The sequence below is a fragment of the Kwoniella pini genome, chromosome 1 (genome assembly GCF_000512605.2).
Source record: "Kwoniella pini CBS 10737 chromosome 1, complete sequence".
Classification (NCBI taxonomy): domain Eukaryota; kingdom Fungi; phylum Basidiomycota; class Tremellomycetes; order Tremellales; family Cryptococcaceae; genus Kwoniella; species Kwoniella pini.
In genome coordinates, this window is record NC_091716.1 from 200,835 (window position 1) to 218,727 (window position 17,893).

Here is a 17,893-nt window from a genome sequence, read left to right on the forward strand (position 1 = left end):
ACAATACGAGTTACGCGTGGGTAGCGTGGATAGTCAAAGGGTATTAGAGATTTCTTGATATCCTTTCATCTCTTATAACTTCAAGGGAGGTAGATGATCGTCACAACGTCTCGATGATTGCTACATGGGCTTGGGATGTATCTGACGGCTCACAGACATTGACTTACGACCCATCATTCTGACGAAAACACTATAAATGTCAGAATTGATTGCCTTGAACCCCACTAAATAAATTGCAGGAAAGCAACGAAATACGCATTGCAGTATTGGGAAAGTATGACGAGCTTCCTCAGTGGATTATACGATTTCTTCCTGGACGGCGATGAGTAAGTGTACACATAGGAATACTGCTCAATACTAATCGTTTTATGTAGAACACTGAATAATCTCCCTGCAATATTGGATCATCAAGCTGCCGAGGTGAGCATCGGAAAAAACATAATGAAGCTGTAACGGCTCGGATCAAACGATCACTGATTCTAAATGATTTCAAAAGCAATCTCTTGGTGGTGTGAGATTCTCTGCAGAGTGGTTACAACAGAAATCTAATATTGATCAGCTTTTAAGCGATGAAATTGATACTGACGAATCACTTTCGAAAGCTTTAAAGATATTCGGTTCGTATCCCAACTATTCAAATCTTCATTGAATGGAAAGTAGTCTGCTAATTCAACATATCCTCTTTACAGCCAAAGTCATCGATACTTTAGATCTCTACGCTCCTGCTCTGAAAGGTTTAACAGATGTTCACGCTTACACCTGTGAAACTCTTGAAAGCATTATTTTCGATCAACCTGTCGCTGATAGACGAGGACAAGCTGCAGCTTTTTTGTACGGTCAGTTTCCTAAATCTCCTACTTGATTTCGTAAGGAAATGCTAAAATTTAAAAAATTTAATCTTAGGTCAAGCAATGGCAATGTCAACTCTAACTTCTGAAGCTGTTTCTTTAGCAATTGAGAACCTTTTACTTCGAGGTGATCAAACTGCTTCAAATTTAGCATTATGTATCATATTAGGTATGGAACGAAGTAGCTCAATACTATTTGAGAGTCATTTACAGATTTTATTGAGACAAGTACAAATGGCTGCTTTTGGAGGTACAGTGAGTTCTCTTTTTCATGACTTATGGAAACAACTTTCTCATAATTGTGAGAACTTATAGGACAAATCAGTTTCTCAAGAAGCATTGATACGTGCATTGAAAATCTATTCACCTACTGAAAAAGCTTCATCATGTCAAATAATCTTACAAACTACTCATTCACTCTTAGCTGCTAGTTTAAGATTGTGTGAACCAGGAATAAAAAGTGGAAAAGAAGAAGAAGGAGTATCTTGGTGTTGTTTTATAATTCAACATACTCCTATGGTAAGCTATTCTCAACCACTCATTTCTTGATGAAAAAATGTTAAGCTGTATTTGGAACTAGTCATTGAGAAATGATCTTAGAGTACGATATCCTACAACATGTTCTTCGAAATCAATATATAAATCACTTTTACCCCTTGTTTCTCGTGTATCTTCTTCAGCTCAAATTGCTTTATGTGCTGCTTTACCAATTTTAGCTACATGGGATGTAATGACTTTTGGTGAAAGTTATTTGATGAGTGATACGATCAATTTTATGTTAGGTTTAACCGATAGCCCAGAACAAGGGTTAAGAGTGGCAAGTTTACAAGGATTGGGTCAGGTAGCTAGTGTAGTGCTTCATCGGTGAGCATTATCGATCAATTCAAACGATCTCAAGCCGATTCATCTGAATTAGATTCGAGCCTTTTTTGCAAGAGGTAGGAAAGACAGCCATAAGGGTACTAAAAGACCAGAAGACTCCAAAAGAGTGAGTACTCCACGAAGATAGCATCCGAAAGGCCATTGCAACACCTATTGATCACATGTATTTCCGATTGTGAAATAGTCAAAAAGCCGCTCAAAAACTTTTGGTTCGACTTCTAGCATCTATGGGACCAATAACACTTGATGTTATGATAGAATATCTTCATCACCCTCATCATGTTTTATTGGCAGATGTTCAATTGCTAGAAATGATAGCTACACTATTACCCAATCTAGCTAAGAGGATAATACAAACTTTGACTGATATTATCGATGACATTTTAAGTAATAAGGAAGTGAGATGTAAGTATTTGGCCAAACTAATCGCTTGCAGCAGACTGATCTCATTGCACATAGATCCTACTGAAGCTGTATTGGAAGCTTTAAATGTTTTCCCTTTGAACGGTACGTTGGGTAGGATATATCCTACTACAGGTGAATTGACGGATGATAAACCTCGCAGATCGCGATCTAGCTATACGAGCTCAAAAATTGGTTTTATGGAGTCTAGATGAAGATAAAGGGAAGAATGTTGTTATAGCAGCATTACAATTATCTACAAATCCAATAATAGCTACTGCTTCAATAATGAGAAATTTAACTTTCAAAGCTGCTCATTTACTTTTAGCTGATGGTGAGTAACTAATCAATCTTAACGAAGACTGAAAGGTTAATATATGATTTAAATTGTGAAATTAGATCCTCATGTAGTACATGTTGCTTTAAGCGTATTAGCGAATCCAGCTTTAGCTTCAATGTTAGATGAAAGATCATGTTCAATGATTTTACTTGCATTACATCAATCACTTGAACCTTCAATTCAAATTGTAGCTGCTAAATTACTTACTCATTTAACAACTGCTCATCGAGCTATTGTTCAACCTTTAGCATGGAGTCATATACGTCAAAGTCTTAGTTTAATGGATTTTTTACATAGTGTTGATCCTAATCGAGCAGTAGTAGAAGCTTGCATCATTAGTAATTTATTGTGAGTTTTGAATGGTATAATCAATCGATTGAATGGATTTGCTAATTGACTTGTCTGATAATATCAAATTTTTCTCAATTTCTCAATTTACTGACTTTTAACATTATCGTTTAAATTAAAAAAATAAATAAATTGTAGACCAGCATTACCAAGTTCATTACATAATAAAAATGTAGGTCCAGTAAAAGAATTAATTTTAAAAGGATTAAGAAAACCTTCTGAAGCAAATACATTATCTTTAATTTTTCAAGGTTTATCAAATTTAAGTAAATTTGAAGGATTTAATTTTGAACAACAAGAAAAATTAATATTTAATTTATTAGAAATGTTAAATGAAATTCCAAAAGAATGTAAATATGCAAATTTAAATGCAATTAGTAATTTATTATATTTACCAAAAGATGGTTTAGATGTTTTTGAAATTTTATTAAAAGTTCATAATATTTTCGAAAATAAAAATTTAATTTCAACAACAAATTATAATAATACTAATAATAATGGTAATAATAATAATAGTAATGGAATTAATCTTGATAGTGATTTAAAAGCTTTAGTTAGTAGTATTTATGGACATTTAGGTACTGTTGAAAGAAATGTAAGTTTTTCACAAGAATTATTTCTTATATTATATAATTTTGATTTTCATTATGAAAAACTTTTCTAATTAATTGTTTATTTAACATTCATCGATTCCGTTTTTTTAGCCTGTAATAAGTAGAGTAAGTCAAATATTTAAATGACTATCATTACTTTAAATTTAATCATCTAGTTAAACTTTTCTTTTTTTTCTTTAAAATCATAGGATTCAAAAGCAGCAATAAATAGAGAAATTTCATCATATCCTTTAAAAATAAAACATTTATCACGTATATCAGAAATTAAAGATCGTTATGGTCCATTATCAAATACACATTTAAATCATTTATTAATTGAAAATTTATTATCAGAATTAAATTTATTAAATAAATCAAATGATGATAGAAATTTAATTTTAGAAACTTTAACTTGTTTATCAATTTTACAACCTTCAAAAGATTTTAATAATAATCATCATCATCAAGGAATATCAGGAGGATCAGGAGTAGGAGAAATTAGTCAATTAATACCTGATTTACCTTTAAAAATAATTAAAGAATTAAAAATTTCTTTAAATTTAAGAGATTCAATTAAAGATATTAATTCAACTTCAATTTCTTCAAATCTTTTATTTTTAAGTTGTGTTTTACATAATGATTTAAAAATTTGGTTAAATGGTTATTGGAATCAAACTACTGAAATTTTATCTGAATGTATCAATTCTGGTGAAATTTTACCTACTTTAAGAGGTTTAGATGTTATTTTAGATTGTATAAGTGATTGATTAATCAACGATTATCGTTTCATTTGTTATGTATTATGACCTACACACTACTGTATGATTGCTCAATTTGTGTGGTACCGTGTACCGATTTTTACTGTAGATATTGAACATACATTCAAAAGCATACTAAACTAACTAAATGCTACATACGTGTATAAACTATATGAATGTAATATTTTCGACTATAATAACTTCTCTTCCATCACTATCTAATACCTCAACACAAGCGGGAAATTATAACAACAAAACTTAAGCGATTTGATCTTTGTGACCACCGACTCTTGGGGCACCTTCGTAGAATTGATGTTGGTGACCAGAGTCAGCGTGAGAAGCGGCACCGGCATCAGCTTTTTGCTTCAAGAAGTCGGAGTGAGAGATGGTTGGGAGAGTGGTAGCTTCGTGAACGATAGGAGCATCGTGGATCTTTTCGTGGATACCAGCGGTGTGGTGAACAACAGTAGGTTGAACAGTCTCTCTTTGGATTACTGGTTGAACGGTTTCGTGGATGTGGTGGTGTTCATGTTCGTTAACATGTTGACCAACGTGAGCAGAAGTTCGAGCAGTTTCGCTAGTTCGAGTTTCGTTTTGGTGGATAGTTCTTTGTTCATGTAATTTAGCTTGGTGTTCTGGGAGCATTTCTTCTTTGTGTTCTCGAACTATCTCTGGACCGGTAGTGTTAACATGTTGAGTTTCAAGAGTTTGTTTGTGCTCAATTGGTTGAACTCGGTGCTAGAAGAAGACCAATTGGGAATCAGCAAATTGTTCAAAGGAATAGTGGCGAGATGATCAGTGCGGAATACTCACTTGGTGGTGGTGAACGTGTCTCTCTCTGTCAATGGCCTCAGCAGTCTCGGTGAGTTCAGTAGGTCTGACATTCTCCTTAACTACTTCTGGGGCAACTTCAGAGCAGACCTAGAAATTAATAAAAGTCAGCATGACGAATTTTGAACAGATGGTGGATTTGTACTATATCATTTACTCACCTCAGTAGAGTCGGCTTTGTGAGATCCTTTAAGGAAATCTTTAACACCTTGAGTGATACCGGAAGACATTGTATTTGATTGTTTGATTTGAGATTGTTACGAAAGAAAAGTTTAAAATAATGTTTTGTTTTTGTTACTTAATGATAAAGAGAGAGAAAGAAGGAATGACGAAGAACTAATTATTATACATTATATATAATAGCTTTCTCTCAGGTTGAGGTGATGATGTACATATCTCAATGTTGTAAATCAGGCTATGACGCTATAGATGTCAGAAAATGCAGGGATACATACAGGGCCATAATAGTTAAATCATATTTGATTGGTCATAATCATAATACAACGTGTTGATCGGCAATTGCCTTTGATTTACCCCATATAACATCATATAATCATGCTATGACGACAGTGGATAGTTTAAAATTGTCAAAAGTTTATAGAAAAGATTCAAATAAGGGTAATGAGGATCGAAAATAACAGGCGAAAGGTCTTTACATGTGATAGGTTTATTTTCACACTTAGAATTACTCAGGTAAGATTTTACATTCCACTTTTACAACAGGAACATCAATTGAACTACGGCTTTTCTTCCTGAATGGATTCACCCCATGTTTCCTATCAAAATCCAGACAGACTCTTTCCTCTTCCACAAGAACCTTGGCAATACTACGACGTCATTTTGCGTTAGATCTTATCTTTTCCTTATTTTTACGTGTGAAATGATGTTATTTTTAACTTTATCGAAAAAACTGATTAAATTCCCTTTCAAACGCGCATCATCGATCGAATGGCTCAAAAGCGAAAAAAGGGGGAATTCCAGTAAATCAAATCAACTCGAAGATAAACCGGCGATCATCTTTCCGAGTATCATGTTCCTGAGTCAAACACAGTTTGTACAGTACGGTCGTCTGTCACCCATCTCCTATTCTTTTGACCTTACACCATCCAGTCAAACTGCCAATTCTCTACATCAGAATTTGTAGTTTAGTTTTGCGTACTCCTCTGAATTTACGTATATGTCAAGTAGGTATGCGTATGCTCATAAAAGCCGTCTCGTATAGGTAAAATGTGATCAGTCAAAATACGTATGCTAAAACATCATTTAACCCTGCACATATACGAGTGATCAGCTGCGGGATTGGTGAGAGCGCACAGACGTGAGACACTTTATTCTCTTATTCCCTGAGACAATGTTAATGTTCTAGCTCGTGATCATTTTTCGTGATAGTTGTTGATGGAGCTTTATATGTGTCCCTGATCGACCGACGTCATTCTTGGAGACCCCATCAGATATCTCGCTACACTTTGATGTCATCATCACAATAGATATTGGTAAACTTCGCGAGAAACGTTTGTTCCTCGTCGAATGGTCTAACGTTACTGTCGGTTTGGTAATGAATTTTATAGCGATTTAGAGCATTAGCAGTGTAACTTTGCCACTTTGATCATCATCATTAAGCTCTACGTGATCTCTTCCCAAACGTTAACCTTAGCGTCTTTCGAAAAGATTAAATATTCATTAAATTAACGACATTGTAAAACCCATATAATCATATAGGGGTATCAAGGGTCATTTTATATTCCTTATTGCTGGACATAAATTCATCGAGATACTCGAAACATCATGCCATCTTTATTTTCTAAATTCCGACATCGAAAATCAGCTTCTCAGTCTTCTAATACATCAGATACTTCTCAACCTGCCTCACCTTCAAGAGCTAGAAAATCAGTAGAAGTGGATCAATCTAGATCCCCTATTACACCAAGTCGTCAAAATGTTCAACAATTCGCTTCACCTTCTGCTAAACAACCTGATACTCAATCACCCATACCACATATACCCACTACTAGAACAGAAGAAGATGTAGTTGTAATTGACAAATACTCTTCATCGGCGGGTAATACCGATAAGACTGGACATTCAAAACCATTTGTAGATGAAAATGATAGACCAGATTTACCAACTACCACTTCGAATGTGAATAATCCTATACCTGTACCTAGAAATGGTGGATCTTCCGATTCTACTGCTTATTTACCTAAAGATGTTGTGAAAAAGCCATTACCTTCAATCCCACAAGGGCATCAAGGAAGTCAAAATGAGACAAATGTTCTGAATTCTTTCCCTACACCACCTGCTCAAGAACCTTTTGTTCCAACTAAATCACCTGAAAGACAATCATTCTCACATCATTCAGATCCAGCTCATACACGTTCTCCACCTTTACCTCATGTTGACTCTGTTAATCGAGATGCTATACTTAGAAGCGAAGAAGAACGTCCTGGAATAGTAGGATCAACATCGAGACCAATTAGAGAAGGTGAAGGTATTGAAGGGAACTATCCACATGTATCTAAATTACCTCATTCCCATAAAGAAGAAAATTTAGATGAATTAGCAAATATTCCATCAGAAAAAGTTGACATCCCAAGTAGAGGTTCAAGTCTATATCATCAACCAGGTACTAATAGCAATAGTGGAATTGAAGCTCAACCTAGAGTACAACTTCAAAAACAAAGTCAATTACGAAATGAAGATCAACATGATGAAGATAGACCACCACAGCTACCTGAATTACAATTTGAACAACAACAACATCGTCGTCAAGGTGATTGGACAAAACCTTCTTCTGCAATCGATCCTATATCAAGTCATCGTGATGGTGTATTGAATGAACGATTCAATGACCTTTCTTTAAAAGATGGAAAGAGATTGGGATTAGAAGAACAACGTGATCTTATGATTAACAAGTTGACTCAAGATGCTGAAGCACGTGCTGAAAAACGAAAAGATCTGAGTGCTGATGGAGTGGAGACTTTTAAGAAAGCTGGTATGGAAAAATTATTGGATAAAGAGAGTTCAATCGATATCAGAACGAAAGAATTGGAACCTGTAGTCAAGGTCAGTTGGATATCATTCACAGATCTGGATAACATCGAGAGCTAACGTTTGAGATTAATGCAGGAAACGATAATTCCGCTTGAACATACTGAGTACACTACAATCATCACAAGGGATATACATAAGACTCATTATATGTGAGTTCTGTTTTCTCCCTGACAAATTCTGAAATTTGCTGATTCATCGTATCATCGGTAGACCCATCATTCAACCCATACATGATCCTGATCCGATAATTCTAGCTACTCGTCATAGAATATTCAACCCTACGACTGGAAAATGGCATGAAGTCATAGGTGATGCAGCGGCTAGGGCGATCCTAGGGGAAGAAGCATTCAGGAATGGACCTAGAGAAACTAGGGAGTTAAGAAAACCTGCTATGGAAGGATTAGAACCTATGGATGAAGATGCAATTCGAATGGCACAAGAAGCTGGCTTATTGTCAGGAGACGGTTTGACCTCCCTAAATGGAATAAGGGATTATGAGTATAATACCAATGCTCAAACGAAGATACCTCTTAAAGGAGAGTATGAAGATGTTACACTTGATGGAATTGGTTCAGGAGAAGGAAAAGGTCGAGTTCTTGAAAGAGAATATCCTCTTGGAGCTGCTGAAGACGAAGAGAAAGGAGAATGGAAAGAGATCGCTTCGTATGTTGGTATTGGTAAAGGTAAAGGAAAGAGTTTACTGAAAGGAGGTAACAATGATGATCAAGTGGGAGTAGCTATGTGAGCGATGTTCATACTATCTTTACAAATCAAAACACGTTATAATCTATAATTCAACAAGGATTCAATGATATTTGAAGTACATACACGTAAATTCATTGTGTAGCTTTAGTATATAACCATCATGCATGTTGTCTGTTGTTAATTCATTGATGCCACTTTCAAGGTTGATCAAAGCATGGTCGTAAATATTAGATAGGTTAGTTACCCCACATTCAGGGTTGAAGAGATAAAATCCCAAGTGACGTAGTGTGTTTCACTGCGGGGTAAGATTGGATGACGCACGGACATTTGAAAGGAAAGTGGAGTGGAGGTTGTCCATTTGAGTTTTATTTTGATGTGACATGTCATCATCATCGTAGGGGTAAATCAGTATGACGTACTTTGAGGTTTTCATATTAGGATGTTTTTGGTTTTTGTTTAGTGAAATGATGATCATTCATTGATTGAGGATCATAGCGCCACTTTCTCCCTTTTATATATATATAACCTTCTACAACGTTTTTAACCATTCTTACGTAGATCAATTCATAATTTTAAACTAACTACACACACTAAACAAACAAATATATATATACAATGGATTTAGGAAGACCTATCGGTGAGACTGCTCCTACTAGAGGATTCGATCAAGGTGAACATGGTGCAGGTACAGGTTTATCAGGAGGTGTAAGTATATAATCTTCTATGCCTTCATTTAGCGAAAAGCTGACATCGCTTGCAATCGATAGTACGGAGAAGCAAATGCTTCCAATACTCAAGCTGGTAAACTCGCTGGAGATGGTTTCAATGCTGGTTTAGGAGGAAATTACGCTTCAGGTGGTGAGTTACAATCTGGAATTTTGTTCGACAAGATGAGTTTTTACTGACGTTGTGGTAAAAATCAATTTAGGTATTCCATCTGGAACACCTATTGCTGATCAATTCTCTTCCCAATCACAGGGAACTGGCAAACTTGACAATTCCCTTGATCAATATTCTGGTTCAGGTTCCACCGGATACCAAGGTACTTCTGGAGGAGAGGCTGTTTCTGGTGCCTATGAAGGATCAGGTACAAGAGATGGGTTGACCGGACAAAGTGAGTTTTCTCATGTTCGAGTTCTGCATGAACATCATGGACTAACTTGATGTTTCTTGATTAGGCGGCGCCCACACTACCGGAGCAGGTGTAGGAATTGGTGGAGAGAACCTCACTGGATCTCACGGTCACCACCACGGACATCACGGACATCACGAACATGGTGCTCGAGACTCTGCTTTAGCAGGTACAGCTGTTGGAGCAGGTGCTTTAGCTGGATCTGAAGCTCATTCTCATCATCATTCTACAGCTCCTCTTGAAAGAGGAAGTGGATTAGCTGGTCAATCAGGTGGACTTCAACCTGGTATAGGAGGTGAAACTGGTTCTGGTGTTGGACCATCAGGTGGATCAGGTGGACATTACACTACTGGAGATTCAACAAATAACTCTTCAGGTTTAGGATCAGGTGCTGGACTTGCTGGTGCAGGTGCCGCAGGTTATGGTGCATCACAATCAGGTTCAAGTGGAAATAACACAACTTCTACTGGTGGACCAGAATCTTCATCTACAAGAGCTGGAACAACTTCAAACCCAACTTCAGGATCTGGAGGTGCTGGTAAATACGGTAGAGCAGAAGCTCATGAAGGTCAAGGTAAACCTGTTGGAAATCCTAAAGATCTTGATACTGGAAATTCTCACTCACTGGTCTATGATAAAGCTACCGGAGAATACACTCACAGAAGAGATCTTTAGATTATTTAGGAAGGAACTTTATATATAATCAAGTATAGTAAATATCATGTAGCTATCAGTCTGAACAGAATGTATCCCTGTTAATTGCGAGTATCTCGATCTAAGTGTTCTTTTTGGAGGAGTGTCTGTATCAGCGATCCAATCTTTTGAGTATCTATCGACTCCAACTGACAATAAGTCCTCGAGCTTGTATAATACCGCGAACATGTATCAGCTTTGCTATACTCGTACTGTCTCTTTACATTGGCTGCACGGGAGCTTAGCCCCATGGTTGGGTATATTACGTAAGCATCGATTCATGTTGCCACGCGACCTGGGTTGTTCCGGTTTACGTTCGCTGGAATTCTAGAGAATGCGAGAATAATCAACCCAAAGATTAAGAGATGATTCACCTTTGATTTATGAATTCCTTATTAAATACAATACTAAAGATAGAAAGCGAAGTGTACATTGAATCTATCACACTTAATTTAACGGAAAACGTGTATACAAACGAATTTTATCAATTTCGCCCACTATTAAACTTATACACATTAAATTTGGAATTGAAGAAAAGACATAATGGTGAATAATACTGAATATTATAAAGTAAGTCATCTTTTTATTGAAATCGAAAATCTAGGTATCAGTAGTTGATTTTTTGTTTGCTCTAGATATTAGGAGTTGGTAAAGATGCTTCAGAAGCTGAAATTAAAAAAGTAAGTTTTAATAAAATCGGTTGAATAATGGTATTCTATGATAAATGTTAATTTAAAATTATTCAATTCACATTTTATCTTAATTAGGCTTATCGAAAACAATCACTTTTAAATCATCCTGATAAAAATCCAGGAGATAAACGTGCAGCAGCAGAAGAAAAATTTAAAAAATTAGGTGAAGCTTATGAAGTTTTATCGGATCCTGTTAGTATTTCCTTTTTCTTTTTTCGAAACGGTTTTATACGAATGTTTAAACCCAATAATGATTTCAAGCTGATGTTTTACATTTGATATCATAGAATAAAAAAGAGGTTTATGATCAATTAGGTGAAGAAGGTTTGAAAGGAGGTGCTGGACCAGGAGGACCAGGAGGTGGTGGTGGATTTGGTGGATTCCCAGGTGGTGGTGGTGGTGGAGGATTTTCTTTCCATGCTCAAGATCCAAATGATATATTCAAGTAAGTCAACCTTCATTATTGAGATTCATATGATAAGCTAATGTTTTTAATCCGAATTTTAGCGCTTTCTTCTCTTCGTCAGGTGGAGGAGGTGGAGGTATGGAAGATATATTTGGAGGAATGGGAGGTGGAAGAGGTGGACCACGTATGAGAAGTTCAAGAATGGGTGGTGGAATGCCAGGTGGATTTGGAGGTGGAATGGGTGGAATGGGTGGAGGAGATCCACATGGACAATCAAGTACAAAACCACCACCACCTGGAGAAATTATAAAACCATTAGCACTTACACTTGAAGAATTATATAAAGGTGGAACTAAACGTTTAAAAATTACAAGACATTTACAAAATGGTAGTCAAGAAGAAAAAATACTTGAAGTTGCATATAAAGCAGGTTGGAAAAAAGGTACAAAAATTAAATTTGCTGGTGCAGGTAATGAAGATGAATTTGGTCAATCACAGTGAGTCTAAAATTCTAAATTATATGAAAAAAAAAAGAATATGAAAATTGATTTTTATATTTATATATTTAATAGAACTGTTACTTTTGTTGTAGAAGAAAAATCACATAATAGATTTGAAAGAATTGATGATGATTTAATAATTAAATTAAATATAACTTTATCACAAGCTTTATTAGGTCCTGAAGGTGGAGGAGCAATAACGAAAGAAGTAGAACAATTAGATGGAAGGAGGATAAGTGTTTCTACAACTGAAGGGGTAAGTTTGAGATTATTGTTATTTCACTCCAAATGAGAAGTTTAGCTAAATTATTTTTTTTGTTGGTTGTATTTTAGCAAATTGTTCAACCGGGACAAGAAACACGTATTCAAGGAGAAGGTATGCCAGTTTCAAAAGCTGGTTCAGCTAAAAAGAAAGGTGATTTAATAATTCGATGGAATGTCGTTTTCCCAACTCGTATTACACCTGAACAAAAGAAAGAATTAAGAAAAGTATTAAATTAGAGAAATGGGAAGGTAGATTTGAAAAAAATCGTTGGAGATGATAGCTTTTCAAGATGTTTCAATTTATGATGAATAATACAATATCATAATAGAATTTTGTGATTTTTACATGCATCAATTGTATTTATGGTTTACTATGGCTTGTGTGTCTCTTAACATCAAGCTCCGATCTTGTTAGGTATACAATGGAAGTTCGGACAGGTAATAGATGATTTTCATGGGTATAAATTACATTCTAGCTATTATTTTGACTAAGCTAAATTTATATCATTTAATGCGCAGCAAACTGCCGCTCTAAAATCAGTCGAAATTATCAGCAATTCGTCAAAGATAATACGAAGAGGAAGAGGTTGAGGTTAAAGAATGAATTTTACCTATGATGTCCATCATATTGTCTAACAGTTTCACCAGAACCTAAATCCCATAATCTAGCTGCATGATCACTTGAAGCTATATATATAAAAAAAACCCAAAACGAAATAAGTCAAACATGAATTTCTGATTAATTAATTAAATGAATGAATCGAATCGAATCTCACCTGTAACTAAATAAGCTGAATCTGCACTAAAAGCAGCATCCCAAACCCATCTTTGATGACCTTGTAAAGTTTTTTCAAGTGCATAATCTAAACCTTCAGTTGACCAAATTTTAACTGTTGTATCTGCAGAACAAGTTGCTAAATATCTATTCAATAAGTAAATTAAGAATTAATTAGCCAGGCTTATTAAACAATGTAAATTGATTGATTGAATAATAATAAATTACTTTGTATCTGGACTTAATATTACTCTTGTTATGTATTTACTATGTGCTCTAAATGAAGTTACTGGTAATAAATTTGCATTTCCATCTTGAACAGGTACAATTCTCCAAACGTAAATCATTCCCTATAAACCATCAATAAATCAATCAATCAATCAGTAATCGACTTTTTGTTTCTGCATATAAAAGAAATAGAATTTATGTTTTGAAAAACAAAGAAATAAAAAAAAAAAAGGCCCACATTATTATTTCCAGCAACTAAAGTACTTCCATCAGAAGCTATACTTATACTTCTTATAGGTACATCTTCATCAGGAACTAATTCATGTGTACATGTATTATCTGCTAAATCCCATATTTTAACTGAACCACTTTGATCACATGAAATAAGTTCTCCTTGATTTGGATGTATTATAACGTCATTTACTGGACAATCGTGTAAGTAATTACGCTGTATTTGAGCCGTCCTACATAAATATGAGGTTAGCTCAAATTTCAATCTGTATAGAATACGTTTGACACGCCATATTATTCCCGATCCATCTCTCGATGATCATGCTATTGACAAAGTGAGAGAGAATAAATCATTCCAAACTCACCTTGTATCCCATACTTTAACTGATCCATCTTCACTACCTGTTACTATCCATTTACCCAATGCTGAATATGCTAATGCTACGACGTTGCCTGTATGTCCTTCTAGTGTTGCTATCTACAAAATAAAGTGAAACATTAGCCTTGCCCTCTTGGTGGGAATGTTCTCATGAAAGCCCGATGTGGGGAGAAGTGAAAGGATCGGTTGAAAGGCGTTGAGATTGAAACATACTGGTGTATTTGATAATGACGATATATCCCATATCCTACCATCAGCAAAAAAAAAGATAAAATCAGCAAAGATACTAGAAGATAATGGCTATTATATGTCAAAATGAGGGGTTGTCTTACCTTACAGCAGCATTTCCAGCAGCAGCGAGATAAGCTTTATCAGGACTTATAGCTAGACGATTAACTTGTTTCTGCAAAAAAAAAGCGAATTAAATTATCAGAATCCAATTTTCGCATTTATAACATCTGCATTGTGTATACACGAGAACAGTATATATATATATATGAAAGCCAAATATTAATGAATGACAAAACTGATAGACTTACCCATTGCGGTTGTAATGTGATTTGTCTATAACATATTCCTGACCAAGCTTCCCAAAATCGTATCGAATGGTCATCTGAAAGCCAAATTTATTCCATGAAATCAGCTTTATCATCCATTCTCCATAAGTTCTTGATACTTTTATTATCAGATTATATACCCTGATAATCATGATAGGCAATGCGCAAAAGTTTGTAAACTCACATCCCGCTGTACATAATATAACGCTCATCTCTGCTGCTTGAGCAGCTTGAGCAGCTGTTGCATCTGAAGAGTACCCTTGGGATGAAGTTCCTTGTGGTTGTTGTGTCGGAGCTGGCATTTTGAGGGGTTGGTATAGGAATTCGTAGTATCACAAAGCTCGTAATGAGGTCAATAGGCTTTAACGAAGAACGAAAGTGGAGGGAAAGGGGGTATATCGATAACAAGAATGGTAGGATGAGTAAATCTTGGCTATATAGCGAACATCTGCCTTCTTTTGGGCTGCTTGATTTGTGACTGTGAGGTCCTCGCTATGAGTGGCAATCTAAGGTATTGGTCAAATGTAGAGTATGAACTGGATATCATCTTTATTATAGCGAAGTGATTAACGTCTTTCCGGATAAACGCTACGAAGGAGAATCTCATTTCGCCACGTGGTAATGCTTATCGAGTACCGTACCCCGCAGCTTGCACCGTCACAAGTCGTGAATATATCTTTGTGTTTCTTTCGTGTCAACTTGTATCACTGACAGCATATCATTCATACACGATCAAGCAGTAGAGTAGCTAAACCACATTCACTCGCGTTCAACTACAGATCAATCAAGTAAAAACAAACAAGGTAGCAACACAAAATGATATTTGGATATTTCGGAAACTTACTCTATATCGGTTTATTATTGACAAATGCAATTGCTATACTAAATGAAGAGAGATTTCTAGCTAGAAGTGAGTCAAACAAAAACTTGATCTTATAGTTACAGTTGAATCATAGTCTTGTGCTCACTCGTGATTCTTACAATTACCTTTCTCCTAAAAAATAACCCTCAATATCCGTAACAAAATCAACCTGTGTACAAATTTGGTGCTCTACTCATAACTCACCTCTCATATAATTCATGTCTCGAACATAGTTGGCTGGTCATCCTCAACCGCCTCCTCATCAAACGCAGGTTTTGGTCAATCGCCAAATCCACATATGTATAATGATGCTTTTGGTCAAAATGTAAATGAAGGTCCAGGTGTAAAGGCAAAATTGATAAATCTCATAAGTGCAACGAGGACTTTAATGAGGAGTGAGTTAATAGATCATCGTCACCTCCTTAAATATTTCTCAAAATGCATTATGTAGAAGGAAAATTGCATGTTGACTTTGTTTCAATTTTTGGTAGTACCGTTAATTGTGGTAAACGTTGTCATGTGAGTTTGTTGTCCCTTCGCTGTCCAGACTTCATCAACAGTCAATTTTCATAATGCACTCACACTCCATCCTCTCCTTGACAAATGCAGGCCTTGTAACCGCTGAGATAAGCTGATATTCGATCATGTTCTATTAGTATAATATACGAGATCGTGCGAGTGTAGATGTCCTTCATGCTTTTTAAACGATAGATTAGCTCATGCATCCAGCCATATGACGAAATGGCATTCCTCGTGACTTCCTTACGCCTGTTGAGCTTGATCTCTCTCTCACAAGTAAGCATCTCTCGTGGACATGTAACTCACGAACACGACTATACCTGTTGCATGCTGGATCTCCTACTTGCAGTCTAAGTTGAAGTACATAATTGTAACGTGCTCATATCAGACGCAGCGGTCTTTCCACTGGGTATTGCCCCTTCGCATTCTTACTCAATCGTCTCGGTGGAGACAATATGCATGTATGCAGTAAAATTATGCACTCGAATTGAGATTTGAAATTGTATTTGTCAATAAGGACGGAATCAATTTCAGTATGGTATAAGACGCGTCTCATAATGGAGGAGGTTGAACATGAGTTTTACAAAGTCGCGAACAAATCTAATATCTGCTGCTCATCCTTTATACACTTGATTATTATACAGGATCAACCCGCAATTAAACTTATACAGACTTTGTCATATTCTACCTCTCCGCTCAAACCTACCGTAAACCCATCTCAAGGCCCATAATCCGGTTGGACATCAACACGACCTTCAACCTTCTCCCTTTGAAACCCCACGATGCCTCCTAAATCAATAGCTCAACCTCAACCTACAAAACAAACTCCTATACAGCATGCTTCAATACAACAACAAAAAGCAAATTCTGCAGGAATAAGTGAATTCGAATTACCAAAATCGAATCTGACTAAATTGGCAAAAGGTTCTGTGAGTTAATTGGTCGGCTCGAAACGATATTGGAGAAAAACCGTAGTCGGATTCACAGCACTATCACAAAATGCTTGATAGCTGAAATGACGAGAATCTATTCGTAGGTACCGGACAATGTTAAGATGGCACAAGACGTGACATTAGCTTTACTAAGAGGATCCACTTTATTCATAAATTATTTGAGTGAGTGATTTATCCTTATCGTCCTGAACATCTGACCAGAATCACATGAACCTAAATGACATATGGATGCTGATGTTGTACTTTCATTCACCTACTGTAGCTTCAGCGTGAGTTTTGTCGCTTGCAATCTATATTACGGACAATGCAAATACAATGCGGGAAATTGAAGCTAATATAGTATACTGATTTATAGAGCTCACGATCAAGCACATGCAAGATCAGGTAAAACTATAACAGCTTCAGATGTTATCAAAGCAATAACAGAATTGGACTTTGGACCTAGTGATGCTCTCGTGCCGCTCTTAGAACAAGAACTGCAGGGTGAGTTCTGCGATGTTTTCATCCTCCTACGACTTGGATATCCAAGTAGTCTACGGCAATTATGATTTGTCCAGAGCATAGCTAATGGAAAACTCCTGTCTGGAATAATGTAGCTTATCGGCATCAAATACAAGCTGCTAAATTGGCTAAAAAATCAGCAGCTAGTGCAAATAAAAGTAAAACAGGTCCTAGGAAATCAACTGGAACGGTAAATGATGGTGACATAGAAATGGGAGATGATGATGAGGCTGAAGATGTAGAAGATGATGAAGAGGGTGGAGATATAACGCAGAATGGACTTGGAGATGAAAGTGAGATAGTGGAAGGACAAGAGGAAGTAGAAGAGGATTCGTGAGTTTTCGAATTAGTGTATAAGTGAATCTGTATGTATTTTATTCACATATATCACTGTTATTATATACAAATTGATTCCCAGAATTACTGGGGATTACTAAACATAC

At 36.0% G+C, this 17,893-nt stretch overlaps 8 protein-coding genes across 8 annotated transcripts; 6 read left to right on the top strand and 2 right to left on the bottom strand.

The window, feature by feature from the left end:
* Positions 1 to 276: 276 nt before the first annotated feature.
* Positions 277 to 4,180, top strand: I206_100086 (uncharacterized protein; the record flags this gene model as incomplete). The annotated part of the gene is made up of 15 exons (XM_070202125.1): positions 277 to 326; positions 375 to 420; positions 497 to 617; positions 690 to 836; positions 904 to 1,103; positions 1,164 to 1,367; positions 1,429 to 1,712; positions 1,765 to 1,836; positions 1,915 to 2,135; positions 2,190 to 2,237; positions 2,296 to 2,466; positions 2,532 to 2,820; positions 2,959 to 3,415; positions 3,525 to 3,539; positions 3,623 to 4,180. 15 exons carry the CDS (start codon positions 277 to 279, stop codon positions 4,178 to 4,180), a joined length of 2,883 nt encoding a protein of 960 aa, XP_070058226.1.
* Positions 4,181 to 4,429: 249 nt separating this feature from the next.
* On the bottom strand, positions 4,430 to 5,232 carry I206_100087 (uncharacterized protein; the record flags this gene model as incomplete). Its single annotated transcript, XM_019153015.1, has 3 exons — positions 4,430 to 4,909; positions 4,985 to 5,092; positions 5,164 to 5,232. 3 exons carry the CDS (start codon positions 5,230 to 5,232, stop codon positions 4,430 to 4,432), a joined length of 657 nt encoding a protein of 218 aa, XP_019015153.1.
* Positions 5,233 to 6,787: 1,555 nt separating this feature from the next.
* On the top strand, positions 6,788 to 8,798 carry I206_100088 (uncharacterized protein; the record flags this gene model as incomplete). Its single annotated transcript, XM_019153014.1, has 3 exons — positions 6,788 to 8,065; positions 8,129 to 8,202; positions 8,264 to 8,798. The coding sequence occupies 3 exons, from the start codon at positions 6,788 to 6,790 to the stop codon at positions 8,796 to 8,798; spliced, it is 1,887 nt and encodes a 628-aa protein (XP_019015152.1).
* Positions 8,799 to 9,373: 575 nt separating this feature from the next.
* Positions 9,374 to 10,565, top strand: I206_100089 (uncharacterized protein; the record flags this gene model as incomplete). Its single annotated transcript, XM_019153013.1, has 4 exons — positions 9,374 to 9,463; positions 9,526 to 9,616; positions 9,687 to 9,872; positions 9,937 to 10,565. 4 exons carry the CDS (start codon positions 9,374 to 9,376, stop codon positions 10,563 to 10,565), a joined length of 996 nt encoding a protein of 331 aa, XP_019015151.1.
* A 561-nt stretch (positions 10,566 to 11,126) lies between these two features.
* I206_100090 (uncharacterized protein) lies at positions 11,127 to 12,682 on the top strand (the record flags this gene model as incomplete). The annotated part of the gene is made up of 7 exons (XM_019153012.1): positions 11,127 to 11,153; positions 11,219 to 11,263; positions 11,351 to 11,467; positions 11,563 to 11,720; positions 11,783 to 12,178; positions 12,254 to 12,437; positions 12,515 to 12,682. 7 exons carry the CDS (start codon positions 11,127 to 11,129, stop codon positions 12,680 to 12,682), a joined length of 1,095 nt encoding a protein of 364 aa, XP_019015150.1.
* A 251-nt stretch (positions 12,683 to 12,933) lies between these two features.
* I206_100091 (uncharacterized protein) lies at positions 12,934 to 14,917 on the bottom strand (the record flags this gene model as incomplete). Its single annotated transcript, XM_019153011.2, has 10 exons — positions 12,934 to 12,976; positions 13,057 to 13,132; positions 13,222 to 13,367; positions 13,449 to 13,570; positions 13,687 to 13,912; positions 14,045 to 14,157; positions 14,272 to 14,305; positions 14,391 to 14,461; positions 14,598 to 14,671; positions 14,800 to 14,917. The coding sequence occupies 10 exons, from the start codon at positions 14,915 to 14,917 to the stop codon at positions 12,934 to 12,936; spliced, it is 1,023 nt and encodes a 340-aa protein (XP_019015149.2).
* Positions 14,918 to 15,431: 514 nt separating this feature from the next.
* On the top strand, positions 15,432 to 16,000 carry I206_100092 (uncharacterized protein; the record flags this gene model as incomplete). Its single annotated transcript, XM_070202126.1, has 3 exons — positions 15,432 to 15,525; positions 15,711 to 15,872; positions 15,969 to 16,000. 3 exons carry the CDS (start codon positions 15,432 to 15,434, stop codon positions 15,998 to 16,000), a joined length of 288 nt encoding a protein of 95 aa, XP_070058227.1.
* Positions 16,001 to 16,778: 778 nt separating this feature from the next.
* Positions 16,779 to 17,787, top strand: I206_100093 (uncharacterized protein; the record flags this gene model as incomplete). The annotated part of the gene is made up of 5 exons (XM_019153009.1): positions 16,779 to 16,925; positions 17,033 to 17,111; positions 17,212 to 17,218; positions 17,305 to 17,432; positions 17,546 to 17,787. 5 exons carry the CDS (start codon positions 16,779 to 16,781, stop codon positions 17,785 to 17,787), a joined length of 603 nt encoding a protein of 200 aa, XP_019015147.1.
* Positions 17,788 to 17,893: the final 106 nt, after the last annotated feature.